The sequence below is a fragment of the Actinia tenebrosa genome, unplaced genomic scaffold, assembly GCF_029948245.1.
Source record: "Actinia tenebrosa isolate PJP-AT-01 unplaced genomic scaffold, QUT_ActTen_1.0 PGA_scaffold9__36_contigs__length_13948895, whole genome shotgun sequence".
In the NCBI taxonomy this organism is placed as follows: Eukaryota; Metazoa; Cnidaria; class Anthozoa; order Actiniaria; family Actiniidae; genus Actinia; species Actinia tenebrosa.
Window position 1 is genome coordinate 10,852,246 of NW_028292586.1, and position 17,593 is coordinate 10,869,838.

The 17,593-nt window shown below is 36.1% G+C and overlaps 2 protein-coding genes and 3 pseudogenes across 2 annotated transcripts; 2 read left to right on the top strand and 3 right to left on the bottom strand.

Annotated features, from left to right (window-relative positions):
* Positions 1-664: 664 nt before the first annotated feature.
* LOC148904815 (uncharacterized) lies at positions 665-1,724 on the bottom strand (annotated as a pseudogene).
* Positions 1,725-1,791: 67 nt separating this feature from the next.
* On the bottom strand, positions 1,792-4,000 carry LOC148904816 (uncharacterized; annotated as a pseudogene).
* A 2,888-nt stretch (positions 4,001-6,888) lies between these two features.
* On the top strand, positions 6,889-9,597 carry LOC148904817 (G2/M phase-specific E3 ubiquitin-protein ligase-like). The gene is made up of 4 exons (XM_089024525.1): positions 6,889-7,091; positions 7,506-7,639; positions 7,858-8,129; positions 9,401-9,597. Exons 1-4 carry the CDS (start codon positions 6,948-6,950, stop codon positions 9,595-9,597), a joined length of 747 nt encoding a protein of 248 aa, XP_088880651.1. The 5' UTR covers positions 6,889-6,947.
* LOC148904818 (uncharacterized) lies at positions 9,483-12,129 on the bottom strand. The gene is made up of 2 exons (XM_089024573.1): positions 11,338-12,129; positions 9,483-10,786 (listed from the first exon to the last, which is right to left on the bottom strand). The coding sequence occupies exons 1-2, from the start codon at positions 12,075-12,077 to the stop codon at positions 9,991-9,993; spliced, it is 1,536 nt and encodes a 511-aa protein (XP_088880699.1). The 5' UTR covers positions 12,078-12,129; the 3' UTR covers positions 9,483-9,990.
* Positions 12,130-15,674: 3,545 nt separating this feature from the next.
* LOC148904819 (uncharacterized) lies at positions 15,675-17,354 on the top strand (annotated as a pseudogene).
* Positions 17,355-17,593: the final 239 nt, after the last annotated feature.

Sequence of the window (17,593 nt, forward strand, 5' to 3'; positions counted from 1 at the left end):
TTGTGTAATCTGGAAAATTACAAAAGACTCCAACATCTCCAGTAGAAAAAGTTTTGATTACATCGAACAGGAGAGCCTGTGATCAGTACAATTTCTATAGATGAATATGATAGACTATTCACACTAACTACTAAGACAGTTTATTAACACAATTATTTAGAACTATCAAGAGTGGTTTTCATAAACCCGTGAAATGCTTTTAGAGAATGTTGTACTTTCACGCTCTAATTATTTTCTGCTCTTGTTTGAATCTGACTATTTCACTTAATACATCTTGTTTAACGGGTTTATGAAAACCATATATTACTACAGCTGAATGACATTTACAGGTTTAGAATGAGCACTCTACTGGAATTGTAGAACAGAAACATGTATTCTGTGTAACAGGACTATATGTACACTTGTTGCAGCTTATTACATTTGTTATAGACACAGTTTTAAAGTTTTGTATAGGAAATTCAAATAAATTAAAATTTTGTTCTTTTTTTAACATTTATAATAATGATAAATAATTAAATATGATTTTTTTTTTCTTTTTTTTCTAAGCCAGCAGCTTAATGATGAATTATAATGATAAATAATTCAAATACAAAAAATAGATTTAAAGATTAAAAAGCTCAGGTATGATAAATAAAAAAGCTTATATTAATTTGTACTTTTAGGATTATCCATCTAAATTACTTGTAGTAGTGCATGTTGATTTGCCTTCTCTATCTTTTCTTCTTTTCCTTGATTCTAAAATTTTTTCATTCCACCAATCTTTGTTCCTTTTTGTATTACTTTCTTTTTTCTCTTTCATGATGTTGTAGAGCTTTTTGTCTTGCTTCTAATAATAAGATATCATGGGCAGCATCCCATTTGTTTGACTTCTGATAATATATTGCTTTAGCATCATCATCGTTCTTTTCTACACCTTGCCCAGAGAATTGCATTAATGATCCATGATTACAAAAAAATTCTGGTATGTGATAGGGGATGGAATGCATATATGGGGTCACTCTAGCTGTGCCATAGCCAATGTGTTTAGAACCAAGGTTACAAAATGAAGTTATCCACTGCTTGGCTTTTTGATGGATATCATTTGGTGTTTGATCATCTGTTTCTGTACTGCATATTAACTGGTACAATAAATAAAAGTCTTCCCAAAGTTTATGACATTAGCTTTTGTATCCTCAAAAAGGACATTAAAAGATTTTAGCTTTTCAGGTAAAAATTTCATAAGTTTTTTTTTGTCTGATCCAACTAGACTTGTGCAGTCTTTCTGGCCACTGGATTTTCCATCTGCATTTGTTTTTTTGTTTTGTTTTTGTTTTTGTTTTTGTTTTTTTATTTACAAATTATATGTATATAATATATTTACAATTAATGAGTAAGGCATCATCAAATGCAAAACTCTAGATTCTATTTTGTAACTATTTACAATATGTTGTTTTTTTTTAAAATAATATATTTACAAATCCGGCTTTTAGAATTTATTCTGTCATTTACAATTGATGAGTATTGCACCACTAAGTGCAACCCTCTAGATTTTTTTTTCTTTTTTATAGATAACTATTTACAATATGTTTTTGTATGATAAATTAAGAATGAGCAAAACATGAAGTACAATATTTTGAATTTTGAATCTGCCCTACTTAGATAGATACACATACACAAATTATACTTAAACAAATTTCAAAACACACATATATACACACATTGACACACAGTTTCCCTGTGCCCATCTACCAAAAATTATTACCAAAATTATCATATATCGTTCAATTTTTTCAACTTTTTATTGTGCAGACTCATTTTGTTCCTATTCAGGGCCACCTTTCGTTCAATATATTCGTAATGCTTTAAGAGATTCTTAAATAACTGTAATGATAAAGCTGTAATTGATGCTTCTCTTGCCTTATATAATGAAAATTTATATAACAAAATAATGAAATTTACTAGCTCATCATCCACCCCTAATATAATGTTAATTTTTTCCATCTGCATTTAATTTTTCCCAAATAGCAAATGTTATTCCAATGTCATTAATGGCTTCAACAAGTTTTATTAGGTGTAGACCTTTGGCTTCTCCACGTTTTTTATTAAAATCCTCTTTGCTGTCTTTCTCCATTACTTCAATAATTAAGTTTTCAGTAAGTCTGTCTGTTACCCTCAGCATCATGTGTAGCTCATCTAAAATTACATGATCAAGTTCAATATTGAATAATGGTGGATTGATACAACAAACATTTTCTTTTGACTTTTGTGCAGCATTTCTTAATTGATTTTAGTGTTCTCTTCAGTTTATCAGACTGGTAGTATTCTAAGTTGTGTTGCATATCCCCTCCAAGAGAAAACTCTACTGGTACTTGCTTGTCTCCTAATTTTACTTTTTGAGATTTGATGTGATCATTTATTTCATCAATAATGTCTTTAAATGAAACCTGGAGAGTTTCATATTTTTCAGGTCCACTTACAATGGCTATTGTGTGATTGCCTTTTGAAGAGCTAAAATCACCTGATTGGAGCAAAGAAAATGACAAAATCATAAATGTTGTTGTCCTTGACATTCTTGCCCCATCTCCACTTATTTTTACTTTGAATGGGCTTTTAGTGGGATCATATGATGGATTTGAATCCAAGTACTTGGTTAAAGACTCCTTTAACATTGTAGCAAAACTGCGCTGGGCACCTGGAAGTGGTCCAGGTACCCTTTCTATGTGGCAAAAAGAATTAAGATCATCCCTCTTTTGCTCTACTAAGTACTATGAGGAATATCATTGGTGACCAGGCTAAGCTCATGATAACACTCATCACTTACATAGAACTTATCTAGGAGAAATAAAATCTGTTCCAGCCTAGAATGTTCTTCTTGTGAAAGACTTGCATAACGATTTGGCCCTTAAGAGCTGGTACTTTCCCTTTCCTCATAATTCACATTATAAATCTTGTTACCATCACTGGCATCTTTAAATGTAATAGACTGAGATATCCAGCCCAAATGAATTTGAAAACCAAAGAGCACATTGAGCTCTATCTTTTAATTGTTTCAGTTTTCTGGATTTTTGTTTCCCACCAACCTCTGACATTTTCTTTGAAGTGCATGAGAATTCATTAGCACTTGATGATTCCTCTAATGTCACAACATAAGCTTTGAGTTCCTCATTAAGTGCATCTAAAACTTCTATTTCTTCATCTTTTGATCGTAAAACCTGTTTCATTTCTTCCAAAAGCTTGCATTTTTCATTTTCTATATCAGTGTACTTCCTTTTCCACTGCTCAAGTTCCATGCTGATGTCTTCATAATCTTCTCTAAGCTTTGTTACTGACACAAGCTCTTTTGTCAGGACACTGAATTCAGCATATTTTTTATCAAGCTCCTTTCTATTTCTCCCTCCTTTGCACTTCTCGTAAAGTGAGAGAACTCTTCCCATTTCCTTTCTTATATTTTCTTCAAGCCGCCCACTAGATTCTTGTGCAACAGCCCAACATCCACCAGGTACTGTAGCATTTAGCAATTCAGTAATGCTAAGGCAGCTTCCATCTGAGGTGTTCTTTGCACTCAATTTTTTCCATATTTTAAACAATGGAAATGGTACTTTCACAGTGAAAGCAACTTCAAACAACTCTGCAGATTCTTGATATAAGTAAGCAAAAGAACTCCTTGCACTTATCTCAGAATCAAATTTCAATTTCCAATTGATCGCTTCTTTAGTATATTCATTCAGATATTCAGACATTTTGATATTGGGATTAATAACAAAGTAATCCCACTTCTCATAATAAAAAACAATCTAAGGGGTAGGGGCTTGTCAGTTATCTCATACATCAGATTTACACTTTTATAAATTAGGATATAAAAAAGTAAATACATAGCAATTCACTTTTAAGAGCAACAAGCACAATAGACTATCTTAACTTCTTTACGCTTCAGGCAAAACGTATTATTGAACATTGCTCTATCTTACTACCCCTCATCTTCCCCACACGGTAATTTTTGTTGGCCTTAAAGGCCTGGCTACTAAGGTATAATATGGAGGAGAAAGAGTCGGAGAAAAGAGCTCTGTTGGTGCTTTTATACTCGATATTTTTTAAAATTTTCAAGTCCTGAAAGATTGATACTTCGACAATGATATCGAATAGCATATGAGGAAAAAGCTGTGGTTTCTATCACATTTTGCCCGCTCCAAATGAGAACGAATTGGCGTTAAAAATGGCTCTGAGACGAGTGTGTTATGTGAATGCTTAGGGGACAGTATGACAATGATTTTAAGAGAATGTGTGGTGAAATAGCACTTATTTTTAACAGTATTTTGCCCGAAAAAGACCTTTATGCAGGCATCATAAGTTGAGTCTGGTAAGTGCACTGACGTACCATAAATCGATCCATAACACCGCAAAATGTCCAAGCCACTATTAACCACTTTATTTTAAGCTTTTTAGTTTTACTACCATGTAATCCTTTGTACGGATCCACCATTTTTAAATGCCCGTAAAGATGTTTGCATAATTAGGGTATGGAACGCCAAGTGTTTCAAAAATACTTATGCGCCACCTATGAAACTTCTGTTGACATATCTAAGACTTCCTACAACATATATACAAGACATAGGTCTTAAAACAAAAGTTTCGACTAAATATAATACTTGTTTATAAATATATAAGACATCTATCTTAAAATGAAAGTTTCGAGGTCTCAAGATAAAAGTTTCTATCAAATTAATACTTGTCCTGATAAATATACAAGACGTCTGTCATAAAATAAAAGTTCCGATTCAAATAGATACTTCTTGTCAATAGCTTTTCTCGGTATGTATATATATAGTCTTTACATGGATATGTAAAATAAATGAGTTCATAAATGTACAAAAATATAATAGCAAAATAAACGGATATCTAACACTTACAAAAATATATAACTTCTTTCCAGAAATACAACTTGTTGCGCAATTTGCTTTAGGAACCAGGCTCTTGCGGCCAAGTCCTTGTTGAGTCTGGGTTCTAATCCATAATGGCGACCATTAAAATTCCAAGTAGAAATAGACATTAAGTCACATAATATATTCTCTGATATATTCTTTAGTAAATCGCCAGAAAAAACGAGCTTGGGCTACCTGTGCTTAGTGACCACGTGAAAGCTTGGCACCAAAACAGGAATTCTCCGATAATCAAAATGGCGCACGGTTCGAAAGCTCACGAGGGTTTAGTAAATCGATTGAACAGTATAGTTAATTCCCTTACCAACCCAAGACCAAATGTAGCTGTAGCAGAAAGTGCTGGAGTGAATGATTCTTTGGCTCGGCTTTTCCCCAGTGTAAGAGGCAATACCCAAGGGTTGTCAAACGCTGACTCATCTTCACCATCAACAGCTCCATCAAGTGGCCCGCCGCAGTATAATTCTGGTAGGGCTTTTCAACGAAGCAAAAGCAAAAGCAGCAGGCAAAAACAGCCTTATGGAAAGACCAAGTCTTCAGCCCCTGTGATGAAGGACGTTATTCTCCTTCCCAATCCCAAAATGTCTGCAGTTCCTCGTGGCAGGATCCGGGAAGAGCTGTATGTCAGGAAACTTGTGGTTACTGCCGAAATTTCAAATGAAATGACAGCTACAGAGTTAAAGGAAATGTTTGCTGAATTTTTCTCCCGCCGTCTTAGAGGTAGAGATTTTGAAGTGGTGAGAGCTGTGGGCAACAAAATAGTTCAGCCAAATATGTCCGAAGACGCCCAAACAGGCCGAGTACTAAAGCACATTTCTGGCCAAGGTCCTGTGTACCTGAGAAGCAAAACAGCTCTAGAAAGCGATTTTTCTTGGTATTCTGAGGAAGAAGAAGAAGAAGAAGACAAAGAAGATGACAACGAGAAAAATGATAAGTATGAGAAGAAACACAATACTGATGCCTTTTATGTTGTTGATGATGAAGATAACGATGATGATTTAAAGCAAGTAATTGATTACAACCCTCCTACCACTGCAAGTAAATCAGTCCCAGGGTTGCAGACCACCACTAGCTCCACTATGCTATCACCATCGACATCAACTGGTGCGTCTTCATCAACATCTACATCAACTGGTCTGTCATTGTCACCATCTACATCAACTGGTACATCACAAGCTTCAACAGTCATGTGCCCAACATGCCACAGGTCATTTCCCTTGTCTTTCATAGAAGAACATGCAGATATCTGTTGTGACATGGCTGCTAGAACACCTGAGCTTGCATACAGTAACTTAATGCTGACAATGGAAAGGGACACACTGCATGATAAAACACCAGATGATGAAAGTATGCCTCAGGAAGAGAAGTCAGAGCTCAAAGATGTTATGCAGAGAATTGCAGGGCGTGTAGCAAAGAAGAATTCCTATGTGAACATCCAGCGTAAATTTATTTTGGAAGACTATACTGAAGGAAGGAAACGACCTTGGATGAAACCAGAAAACACTCTTGTTGTTTGTTTTGTTGGCGAGCCTGCTGTTGATGATGGTGGCCCAAAGCGCGAGTTTTTTACAGGTAGGTTGGTAGGTTGGTATTGTTATTTTGTGATAAAATACACTTTTTTGAATATATGTAGGAAAGTGTTGTGAAAATGGTCAGAAGCTAAAAGGTAAAGGGCCATAAAAAACTAGGGGTCACTTTTTTGAGCCTCAAATAGGGGGTGGTGAGAAAGTAATCCACATATTGCAGCTTATTCATCCATTTTTGGGGACATTATTTAAGGGCTGGTCATAACAATTATAATACAGGCTTTAAAACAAGGGTGGATCACCACTGTTTCAATTTTTGAAAACTGCTTATTTATAGCCCACCCTCTTTACTTTCTGACAAGTCATTAATTACTTTTCATTCTATCATAGAAATTCTTCAACAAGTGAAGAGAAGACTTTTATTGAAGAACAGCAACATGGTGGATATGTGCCATGTGAAAGCACTGTTGCTTTGACAGAGGGAAGCTTTGAAATAGCTGGAGAGCTCATGGCAATGTCTCTTGCCCAAGGTGGACCAGCCCCAAACTTTCTTGCTCCTTGGGTTTATGATTACCTTTCCACTGGCCTTAATGGAGTTGTAGCAGAAATAGAAAAAATGGAAGAAAGTCAGTTTAAGGCAGTGGCTCAGAAGGTAACATGGAATGAATTTTTCTTAAACTTGTCTTATTTCCATTACATTGATTAAAAGAAAAACTATTAACAAATGATTTATTAACATTTTATTTTTGGGATGTTTCCTTTTTATGAATAGAGATTTTAAAAAACCCAATACCTCCAATGATTTGATACGATTATATCATTATTGCTGATGTTTGAAGTAAAGATTTACCTGTTATTTAAGAAAATTCCAGAAATTGATTTTTGGCTTCACCTTATTTCATTCTCTCTTAGCTAACAGTGAATTTCTCTCCACTGACCAACAAAAATTATAATTTTTTACTGTTGTGGCCACTGTTATTATCAGCAGCAGTGTGTGAGAATTGAACCAGTAAATAAACAAATGAGGCAGGCAAGTAAGAATTAGTTTTACATTGTTTTATTCAAGATCATGGCAGTAAACACAGAAGAAGAACTGAAAGATGTGTTGATGGAAGATGAGTGTATGGACATCTTAAGTGAAGTGGGCTATAGGGGAGTTCCGCAACGAGAGAAACTGAAAAACAAGTGTAAATTAGCAAGGTAAGGTATATCATATCAAAGTACATACAATTCATAACCAATCATGCTTTTGTTCCATGATATATAAAACACAATAATTCATGTACTCCATAATGAGTTGCCCTTATTTGGAGTATCAGACTTCCTTTCTGTTCTCAGGAATGGAATTAAATCAATGAAGGGAATGGAATATTCAGTTACATATACAAACTTGTGACATATATAATTATTTTTTCTAGGTCAATATATATTAAGGTTTATATTGAACCAAAAATTCCAATGTTGAGACAGATGGCAAAGGGGCTGCAGTTATTTCAAGTCCTCGAAGAAGTAGCAAAAAACAAAGAGGAGATGAAGAAGTTGTTTACTTTGGACAGCTTTGAAGATCTGACTGCAGATTCCTTACTTGGGCTGATGTGTGTCGATTTCTCCCTTCCACAACAGTTAAAGGAAGCTGAAATATGCACATACAAAGCTTTCTGTGACTTCCTTCACATGATAGAATATGAAGGTAATTCGAAGTTAAAATGCTTTCTTCAGAATTTTGATTTTCAGTGTGATTGTCCAGGCTACAAACATTACACAAATAGACTATGGTGGTATAGATATAGATGTACACTATCATACACAGATAATGTGTAGTAAACACCCACATATAAGAACAAGTGGCATAATAACCTTCAGGCAGAAATGTAGTCAATAAAGCACCATATATATATAAGAACCAATTATTCCTAATAAATAAGACAAGTTCTTATCTAAAAAACATGGGGAAGTTGTCCTCAAAACATTCTCTCTTTTCTTTATTTCTATAAAGCATGCTAACAAGTGTGTAGTTTCTGAAACTTGGAAAACCCCATAATTTTAGTGTCATTAATTTTCCATGTGATGGGGTTTGTTTTTTAATGACATCAATATTTCTGTACTTTTTCCCTGACCCACCCTCAATTCCATAAAGTATAATTAAAAAGAAAACAGTCAACTTCTGACTGGGCAAAAAAATTACTAACAATATAAACAGACAGACAAAAATAGTATAATTCACAGAAAATAGGCAAACTGTGGATCTTAAATTTAGAATTTTCATAGGGCAAAATTATTATCTAACACATAAATGTAATACCATGTATTGGTCTGCATTTTGGAAAAATTGTCATTAAAAGTCGATTTCTGTTGGTACAATATTTGCATTTTTGCAAAATTGATTTGTTTTGCACACCAAAATGCTTTAACCATTCAGAAATGGGCATGACATCACGCATGCAACATTTGCCAAAAGCCCATTGGCCCCTCTTAGGGGTGAAATTTCATCCCTGCCACGCCCATCATCTCATAATACAGGTGCCTCTAAGGGTTTATTTTCCAAATTTTCGACAAGCATCTCTGCCTTCATAATGGAGTCCCCCCCCCCCCCCCCCCAAAGGATTTTTTTGTTTTTTGCTTCTTTTTCTATTTTGCATGGAAATTTTTTGCAACAAAAATTCTCATTCCCAAAGGTTTTGAATGGGATGGAAACAAACATAGCAATGCCTTAGCTGATTTGGTCTATTATAAAAACCACTTTCAACATATTCATATCCAGTATTATATAATTTTATTTATCAATGGATGTACCTGTTTGGCAGTGCACCTTAATAATATGAACAGTAATGAGTTTTTGAGGGTTATTTTCTGTCTCTATGATGTATTCTATATTTTAGCATAGTGAGACTTAAATACAACTACCTATTAAAAAACTTATAACTTGGCTTTATTTTCAATATTGTTTATTGCACCCAACAGGCATGTCAAAGTATGAGGTTTCCTTGACAGATGTTCTGAAATTTATTACTGGATGCAGTCAAGTACCTCCCCTTGGTTTTTCTAAGAAGATGTCAGTCAGTTTCATCGGTGATTGTACACCAGGATGTCAGTGCCGCCCAACAGCATCAACATGTAGCCTGCACCTGAGACTTCCAACACACCTCCAATCATATTAAGACATGACCAAGGCTGGGATCTCCATGCTCAAAGAGTGTTTTGGTTTTGGTAGCATCTAATTTGTATTTAGTACATATTAATGTACATCACAGTTAGGAGTGTTCTTGACAAAATAAGTCTGAGCATTTTTATGGTTGTTGCCCTTGTTTGGTGGTAGCTCTTCCTATTTGGGTATTTACAGAGTTAGAGTTCACATACTGATATTATTGTTTACAATAGGCCCAATTTAACACTTGGTCTTTGTAAAGTAAGGCCAATATGTTGTTGTTCATGTTGATTTTGATTCTGCCAAAATAGGATCTATATATGGATGTGAGTTAATAACTCATAGTCCATCAAATAATTCCCTTCTTATATTTTGCTTTATTACTATAATAATACAGTACCTTCCATTAAGGAGTATCTGTGAAGTTTGTAATAAGATGCACAGTTTGAAGAAATAAATGTATCCCATGATTTCCATCATCATGGAGAGGGTTCACAGTTAACTCTAGTACTATTCTGTCTTGATCATTTAAGCATACTGTTGAACGAGGAATTACCACGTGATTTTCTGTCTGAAGTTCTGGTTGTGGCTCATTATCATCAGTGCCATAGTTGAGAGGGTCAATAATCTCATCATCCAAAACTCTTCTAATAGATGGCTGATTTGAATTTACTCCTTGATAAAAACCCTCAGTCCATATTTGAACAGGTGATTTGTAGTCTGCAGTTATGATTGGATGATTATTCCATTGCAATACAAACTCTTCAAGAGACCGACTGATCCTTGGTATGAATATGTAATGCAATGCATAAAGGTGAATTTCATTTAGAGGATCAAGTATAAACTGTTCCTCCATAAAATAGAATAAGCTCTTATAGTATCTTCCAAAAGAGTCACCAACATCACGCCACAGACGTTCAATTCTTTGATTGTGCACTGACAGTCCAGTTATTACAGGGTGATGTGTATCTCCATATCTTGTCAACATCCACCTTGCTACATATATGTTCTCTGTTCCATGGTCACATCTTACTCGATATGGGACATTGAACTTATGAATTGCATGTGTAAAAAGATCTAATACCGTTCCTGCTTCATTATTGTTGCTGCACTTCAGGAATACAATTGTCCTTGAAAAACCATCTATTGCACCATGTATGACTAATCTCCATCTCACAAACTTGTGATGTCCATCCAAATGCCTGTTGAAGAAAAATTAATGCTAAATAAATATAATAGGACATTAATTTGCATGATGGCATCATTTCAACACTATTAACAGGTTTCACAAATTTTCTTTATTATTCAAATTTGTATTTCTACATGAGAAAAGCAAGACAAATGGTGAACAAAAGAAAGTGTTCAAGGGATTCTTATAGTAGAGGTTAATGACACCATACTAGTGCAAATATTCTATTGGTTACTTTTGTATTAGTGAGCTTCTGCATATTAGGGGGCAGAAGCAAAAAAATTATTGGGGGGACACAGTGAAATTGTTTTTATGAAAAGCATAAATATCTGAAATTGCTGAGTTTATGTTGTTAGCCAGAAAGCATCTGGCCCCCAGACAAATTATTGGGGGGGGGCAGTAACCCCTGCCCCCCCCCCCCCCCCCCCCCCCCCGGTTCTGCAGATCGTGTTCTGGAGTTTCAAAGGCAGAATGCCAGTTTGGTGAATGTAATTATCAATTTAAGCTTTAATATTCATGAGGAGGTACATACGAGGTTCCCAAGATATTACTCTATAAACATACCATAAACTGTTTGGTCCAGCGACACTGTACACTCTTCTTCTAATGTGCAACCGCTGTCTCTGCTGCTTTCGTAGTGGGTCCACTCTAAGCATTGACTCTCTCAGCCTCCACCTCTGTACTATGATTCCTCGTCCACGAAGTGCACCTCGCATCATTACTTCTCCAGAATTAGGAGAGATGTCCATAATAGATTTGACAAACACATCAAGTTCTTGCTCAGTAATATCACTAAAATTGCATTGTTCTTGGATACCTAATTCATTTCGCCGTCTATGTAGTGTAATCCTGGAAATACCAAGCAGGTTTGATATTTTTGTCCAGGAAAAGCCAATTTCTCTCAACGCCTGAATTTGTGATTTGGACACCACAAAACGTGGCCTGCCTCGTGATCTAGGTTCACGGCTTCCAGACGTTTCACATCGAAAGCTTTGGTTGTTTTCCCGTTCTTCAAGGAACTGACAGCGTTCTTGGTATCTTGCCCGGAATTCCTCATAAACGTTTAGTAGTTGCAGCAAATGACTCATCAAATCTGCTCCTTCCGTTCCAAAATTCTGCGACTCGAAAATGCTGTAAAACAACACACAACCAAAGCATATGCCTTGTGCAATTCTAGACATTTCATCGGCAACCTCCAATTTGTCCGTAAGAGCGTTTACTCGAAGTTGTTCATAGGGAAGATCAAGTAGAAATCGTTGGAACTCTCTGCGAATAATATCTGTACTGTCCTCCGTGGTCGCCATTATGGATTAGAACCCAGACTCAACAAGGACTTGGCCGCAAGAGCCTGGTTCCTAAAGCAAATTGCACAACAAGTTGTATTTCTGGAAAGAAGTTTTATATTTTTGTAAGTGTTAGATATCCGTTTATTTTGCTATTATATTTTTGTACATTTATGAACTCATTTATTTTACATATCCATGTAAAGACTATATATATACATACCGAGAAAAGCTATTGACAAGAAGTATCTATTTGAATCGGAACTTTTATTTTATGACAGACGTCTTGTATATTTATCAGGACAAGTATTAATTTGATAGAAACTTTTATCTTGAGACCTCGAAACTTTCATTTTAAGATAGATGTCTTATATATTTATAAACAAGTATTATATTTAGTCGAAACTTTTGTTTTAAGACCTATGTCTTGTATATATGTTGTAGGAAGTCTTAGATATGTCAACAGAAGTTTCATAGGTGGCGCATAAGTATTTTTGAAACACTTGGCGTTCCATATTAGGGGGCCGCCATATTGTCCGGTATTTTTGGTAATGCCAACAATCTTCTTCCGGCACATGTTCTCCAATGCCACTACAGATATACATGGTGTCAGAAAGATGGCACATGAAACACCCGATAACTCTTGGCATGACAACAAGGTTTTCATATAAAGTGTACAATAAAGATGTTGTGTTTGGTCTGTTCAAGGAACCAAAGGAAAGAGCCATCTTTAGGAGCCCCGGATTCGATGAAATCCATATTTTCAAAATTAATGATCAACCTGATCACTATAGTTCCAAAACTTATGAACAATTTATACACCTTCAAGCCAAATGATGGCTTGAACATGCACCTTACATGGATGGACCTGGTAATCTATATTTCAAACTCCTCAATTTTAATTAGGGTCTTTACATTGGATTAATATACAAAGTTGAACAAATTATAGCTGATTTTATTATAATAAACCCATTTGTATGATGAGCCAACCTTTTTACATTATCCCAATTAAATTTGCAGCAAAACCAATGAAAAAGGACCATATTAAGAGAGAAAGATTCGGTCTCTATCTGTAGACAACCATAATAATTTTCATCATCATCATCATTATAAGTATTTGGCCATCTTATGTAAAGGCAAACCTTCATCCATTATCACTTCTAAGTTATCCAGTATTGCTCTCTCTCTCTTGGCCCTGAAAGACAAAAAGCAACGTTAGGTGCCATTTCGTTATTACATTGTTTTTTTTTTAAATATTTTTGCTTTACATATCTTATTAGAAATTACTAAAAATACACAGGTGATTATTGAAAATCTCAAGCACTGATTGGTCGAGAAACTCACACTATCACACGATAATCCAAAATGGCAGCCAGCCGCTTTGTTTCTGTTAGCTGGAAAAAAATGTTTTTATCTCCTTTTTTTTTTCTTTTTTGAAAGAATTGTGTATTTATACCAAAACAATTATTTGCCTCAGCCTCAGTGAAGATTGGAGAAAATATTTACCTCGCGGCACAAAGACTTGCGTCTCGGCAAATACTCCCCAATATTAACTTCGCCTTTGGCAAATAATTGTTAAATATTCAGTCATAGACTTAATTCAACATTTCAACTAAAAGACATTATATAAGGCTTGACACCATCCTCACTGAAGGGATGGAGATTTTTTTAGATATTTTCCATCTAAGTACCCCAATCACGTTTCTAATAGGCACTCATTAAATGTCTTTAAAGCTCATGATTTCTACAACAGCCAAAAGGCATTTTTAATACAATGTTAGAATTCAGGAATGATATATTTCGTTACCACAAAGAAATGCCAATTATGACAGTATATTTCAGTATCACACTGTGTCAAGGATCTATAGCTTGACTGGTATTAGAGCTTTTCAATACGTTAGACCGAGTAAAGGGTCTAAACTTGAATGACAATTATGGGTTAGACCGAGTCAAGGTTCAAAACCCGAATGTGAATCATGAGTAAGACCAAGTCAAGGGTCTGAAATCGATACAAGATTATTGTGATTAATAATAAGTTAGACCCAGTAAAGGGTCTAAACTTGAATGGGAATTATTATTGGTTAGACCGAGTTAAGGGTCAAAACTTGAATGTGAATCACTAGTAAGACCGAGTCAAGGGTCTGAAATCGATACAAGATCGTGATTAATAATATGTTAGACCAAGTAAAGGGTCTAAACTTGCATGGGAATTATTACGGGTTAGACCGAGTCAAGGGTCAAAACCTGAATGTGAATCACTAGTAAGACCGAGTCAAGGGTCTGAAATCGAGGAAATTGAGAAAGCCCTGAAGAATTTAACTACTTCTCCCCAAACCGGTGCTGGGTGGAGCCGATCAGGGCCGTACCCCGGCTACAGGGTCGAAGAGGAAGCTTCAGAGCCAGAATGTCTAGAAATCCACCACGGCTCGGGTCCGGTACTCCAAGAGAAGGTCCAATCTGTTGGGTTGCGGAGTGGAGGGGCACTTTGCATGCAATAGTCCCCTTCACAGTTCCCTGCACCATCTTGAAAGGTAGTCTTTGCATCAAAGCGAGACAAACGGTGAGCTTGCAACGATAGGGACCTGATAATAAATTGTCCAAGGTGTTAAAAAAAGGTTTCTTTCATTGCAAGCTCACTGTTCATCTTGTTTCAATGCAAAGCCTTGGCCACCTTTCAAGATGGCGCAGGGAACTATAAAGGGGACTGTTGCCCCCAGAAAAAATAAGTCAAAGGATAGAAAACACTGGACTTCGATAATTGGACTATTAGATCGGAAATTTATCTGTATATGATATTGAATTTATTCAATATCATATAAAAAGTTAGTCCAGTCATCCTATGAAATTTTGGGGGGTGGGGTTGGAACAAATTGCAACAGAATTTTTCTCAATGCTGTTTGACCCGTTAGGGTAAGTTAATCAACATACTAAAAGTCCCAAAAAATCCCTTCGGTGGAACGTCCCTAAAAACGGCTTTTCATATTATCAAGAATTACACAGGAAGCCCAATAATGGGAAAATATCAATTTCCCAAACAAATATATGTAAACTTGTTTCTTTCTCTAATTTTACATTGTGCTGAGGCACGTATATGAAAATTAAGTATAATCTTGTCAATATTCAAACAAAAAAGATAATAACTGGGCAGATTTTTCAATAAATGCAAATGTTAGTACCACAGGAAGCCCATACTTTGTAAATTTATTATAAGATAATTAAATGGGTCCTAAAAATAAGTATTTTGATAGTAATGAATCACTTCTATACTTATCTATCTCTTATAAGTACTTTTTTCATCTATTGAGAAGCCAGGATTTAAGAAATTTGAAAACAAACACCTGAATTTGTTTCCAGACCTCTCTTCGGAAAAGGTAAGTGGTGCTTTAGAAATTCAATGAAAGGCCAGCACACTGCCATGCCATGGATGCAATATATGGATATGATCGATATCCTCACAAAATTCCAAAAGGCTAAAAGAAAAGACAATTGGGACCTTCACATACAATCCGTTCATGAAATGCTGCCCTATTTTGCTGCCTCGGGACACAATATTGCAAATGATGGCTGACCTTGAAGATAAGAACCCTGAAGCGTGTAAGAGTTTCCAGGAGAGTCTACATGTCGTGCGCAGAAGTGGATAGATATTGGGCAGGACTGTCTATTGACCTGACCATTGAGCAAGTACTTATGAGAAGTATAAAAACAAGTGGCGGTCTTACCAGGGGGCGTGGAATGACAGAAGTGCAGCGATTGATATGGGTGATATCCATGCCTATGTGTGCAGCAGTCAACAACGCTATGCAGAGTCTAACAGGTGTCGACTATTACACTAGTGAGCAGCATATAGACACATCAATAGCTAGACAACAGCGCGACTTTAAAGATACAATGGAATTAGTTGCCTATCTTCACTCAAGAAATCCGTTCTGTGCAGATCCTTCACTACGAAGTATTTCGACAGGCGTAGTTGCAAAAGAAACGATCAACGCAGATAAAGCCAAACAAGTAGGAGAAAGTATACTTGTTTCAATGAAGGGTAAGCTTGTACATGAACACAATTTCAAAAAGAAAGTACAAGCTGTAACGCTTGCCGCCAAGACCACCGTCAATGTGAAAGGGATGACTGTTCAAGTAGATTCCCAGCTCCTGTTCCAAAGGTTCGTTCACGTTTCCACTCGCGGAAGGTATGACATTCCAAAAGAACTGTTCCAGTTTGAAATGTTACCCTCCAGCACTATTTGATGCTTCTCTCCTGCCACCACAGGCAAACAAACTTGCCTATAGCCAACGCTATCTGGGAGGAAGTGAAAGATAATTTTCCGTCTGAGCTTCCAAAGCAAGAATATGCGTTTGTGCTGGATGGCGGTGCCCTACTTCACAGAGTTTCATGGCCTCGTGGTCTGACGTACGATGAAATATGTGAATTATACATCCAGTATATAAGTGTCAGGTATCCCGGCAATGTCATAACTGTTTTTGACGGTTATGAAGATGGCCCTAGTATAAAGGAATGTACCCACATGAGACGTGCAGGATAATATGAGACAGTGAGATTTCAACCAGACATAGAGATGAAAGGCAAAAAGGAGCATTTTTTGTCAAATGCCTCCAACAAACAACGGTTTATCCTGCTAAGCGCAAAACTTCAATCAGCTGCAACTGCCACAGTTCATGATCCTGGTGACGCTGATCTTCGTATTGTGCTCACTGCCATTGATATGAGTCAATTGCTTCCAACTATTCTAGTCGGTGATGACACAGACTTGCTGATTCTTTTGTTGTACCATTTAAACAGTACAAGTGTACACGACATTTTTTCAAGTCAGAGCCAAAACTAAGATCTACGAAAAGAAAAATGTGGGACATCAAGAAAACAAAGTTGACTTTGGGGCCCCGTAATACTTGGGTGCGATACCACTTCTCGACTTCACGGAATTAAAGAAACTTAAAATAGATGAGAGTTTCCGTCAGCAGGCAAAAGTTTTCGGATGTCAGGCAACCACAAAGAACGATCTGATTGCTGCTGGAGAAAAAGCGATTTTATCTATGTACAACAACATAAACGATAAAACGCTTGATGAGCTTCGATATACAATTTCTTGTCAAAAGGTTTCTACTGGATCTTCATTTGTTCAGCCAGAAAACTTATCACCAACATCTGGAGCAGCTGCATACCAAAGCATGAGAGTGTTCTACTTCCAATGGAAAATGAACAACACATTAACACCTTCCAATTGTGGATGGCAAACTGCTTCCTATCAAAACAGATCGTCCAGCAGCTCACAACGCACTTCTTGAGATAATCAGATGCAATCCCAAGTCAAACTGCAACAATAATTGTGTACTTGTAAAAAGTATAACTTGGATTGTTCTTCTGCATGCGGTACCTGTCAGGGTCACATCAGTTGGATTTATAGGTGGTGAATGCATTCAGTACTGTTTGCAAAGATGATTTGATAATGATAGGGGTTTTTCAAATGATATATTGTTAAATTTCTATGTTTTATAACAAAATAATAAATTTACAAAGTGTGGGA

What these genes read in the sequence shown, in the direction of transcription:
- LOC148904817 (XM_089024525.1), top strand. Translation starts at nt 6,948, where the DNA reads ATGGCAATGTCTCTTGCCCAAGGTGGACCAGCCCCAAACTTTCTTGCT. An exon ending in AACAAGTGTAAATTAGCAAG is followed by an intron (nt 7,640 to 7,857) that starts GTAAGGTATATC and finishes TATTTTTTCTAG; the next exon opens with GTCAATATATATTAAGGTTT. An exon ending in TCACATGATAGAATATGAAG is followed by an intron (nt 8,130 to 9,400) that starts GTAATTCGAAGT and finishes TGCACCCAACAG; the next exon opens with GCATGTCAAAGTATGAGGTT.
- LOC148904818 (XM_089024573.1), bottom strand. Translation starts at nt 12,077, where the DNA reads ATGGCGACCACGGAGGACAGTACAGATATTATTCGCAGAGAGTTCCAA. An exon ending in GCTGGACCAAACAGTTTATG is followed by an intron (nt 10,787 to 11,337) that starts GTATGTTTATAG and finishes TTTCTTCAACAG; the next exon opens with GCATTTGGATGGACATCACA.